Below are 2,014 nucleotides of genomic sequence, written 5' to 3' on the forward strand. Positions count from 1 at the left end.
ACTTTGTGGATATATACAGAAGTAAATATATGAATATATACACTTATATGAAATTAAGATGAACACAATAATGAAAGATGACACGGTTGAGGATATTTTTAGGAGTTTTGGGGAAGGAAGAGGAAACCACAGATTCTAACTACAAATCATTACCTGGGCCCCTCTGCACCTACTCTTGTGACTGAACCTTGAACTTGATGGGTCCTGACCGCCCCCTGGTGGTCGAGTGTGTCCCTGCAGGGAGGTTTGTGTCTGGGCTCATGCTGACTTCCTCACACTGTGTGTCTCGCACAGTAATACACGGCCGTGTCCTCTGTCTTCAGGCTGCTGACCTGTAGATACGCTGTGCTGACAGAGGTGTCCATGGAGAAGACAAATCGTCCTGTGAATCCCTCAGCGTATGTTGGCTTTCCAGTGTTTGTGTTAATCCAGCCCATCCACTGAAGGCCCTTCCCTGCTTCCTGTCGCACCCAGTTCATGGCATAGCTGGTAAAGGTGTATCCAGAAGCCTTGCAGGAGACCTTCACAGACTCTCCAGGCTTCTTCACCTCAGCCCCAGACTGGACCAGCTGGACCTGGCAGTGGACGCCTGTGGAGAAGACACAAGGAAGATGGGAACCCTGGTGCGGCCTCAGCAACCTCCTCAGCCCTGGATGCCAGGGGCTCCTTACCTGAGGCAGCTGCCAGCAGAAAGAGGAGCCTCCAGCCCCACTCCATGGTTCTGTGTGACCAATGGGACAGTACCCGTGATGAATGTGTTGCGGAGGAACCTGAGCTTTCTACTCTGTGGGGCCCAGTGATTTGCATATGTGTCTGGCTCCTTAACACCCCCTGGTCCAGGTCAGGTATGAATAACTCGATGCCCTAGAGGACCCCTGCACCTGGATGGCTGAGCCACCCTCTCGTGTTTGGTGCCTGGAGTCCTACTTGCTAGTAGTGAGTGACCCTTCCCCAATGGGTCTGAACCTGGGCAGTGCTAGGTACAGATGAACCCACTCCTGGACACCAACAAGTATCTCTTCTCCCTCCTGTGACATCACATCGAAATGGGACAAAAGCTTCTAGTAAAGGCCTAATGTTGAATGTTCCCAGGGTGTCACTTCTGTGTCTCTGACCAGGCTCAGTGACTTCATCCTGGGCCATCACATACAGAGTCTCCCTCACTCTACATCCCTTACCTTAGGATTCACTTTTCCAAGACCGCTGCCTCAGAGATGGGCCTTATTTCTGACACTATTAGGATGACATCTTCACTTTTCCAAAGGTTTTCCTATTTTTTCTCATTTAATTGAGTAAAATTGAGATGAAGATTACATGGTAATAATGACAACGAATTGCCTTTTCAAAAGAAAAATATTCTCTCATATAATGTGAAAATAAATGAACAAGTGCAGTTTAATTATTCTGCATATGCATGTCCAGTTTTCCCAGCACCGTTTATTGAAGAGTCAGTCTTTTCATCAATGAATGTTCTTCTCGACTTTGTCAAAGATCAGTTGGCTGTAAGTCTGTGGCTTGACTTCCAGGTTCTCTATTCTGTTCCCTTGGTCTGATTGTCTGTTTTAATGCCAGTGCTATGCTGTTTTGGTTACAATAACTTTGTAGTATAATACGAAGCCAGGTACTGTGATGTCTTTGGGTTATTTACTCATTGACTGATTTTTTGCTCATTAATGCTTTGGGTATTCAGATCTTTTGTGGTTCCAGATGAATTTTTTTTTCTGTTTTTCTTTTTAAATTTTACTTCTCAAAATATATTGGAGTTCATTTTCATGTGCCTCTTCCCACTCCTCTCCACCCCCTTCACCTCCCTCCCATCCTATCTGTTTACTTGACTTAAATAGTTCAAGGAATTTTTGTGGTTATTCTGTCTTCTTCACCTGACCCCTTTATTTGTTTGTGTGTTTAGTTATTTATTTATTTGTAGCCCCTACAAATAAGTGAGAACATGTGGTATTTCTCTCTGTGCTTGACTTGTTTCACTTACTGTTATTTTTTCTAAGTCCATCCATGT

At 44.9% G+C, this 2,014-nt stretch overlaps 1 gene segment (V, D, J or C); it reads right to left on the reverse strand.

Annotated features, from left to right (window-relative positions):
* Positions 1-272: 272 nt before the first annotated feature.
* Positions 273-717, reverse strand: LOC134372863 (immunoglobulin heavy variable 7-4-1-like). The segment is given in 2 exon segments: positions 273-589; positions 672-717. Coding segments are annotated over 2 exon segments (363 nt in total).
* Between the last annotated feature and the right edge of the window lie 1,297 nt (positions 718-2,014).

This window comes from Cynocephalus volans, chromosome 3, assembly GCF_027409185.1.
Source record: "Cynocephalus volans isolate mCynVol1 chromosome 3, mCynVol1.pri, whole genome shotgun sequence".
Taxonomy (NCBI): Eukaryota; Metazoa; Chordata; class Mammalia; order Dermoptera; family Cynocephalidae; genus Cynocephalus; species Cynocephalus volans.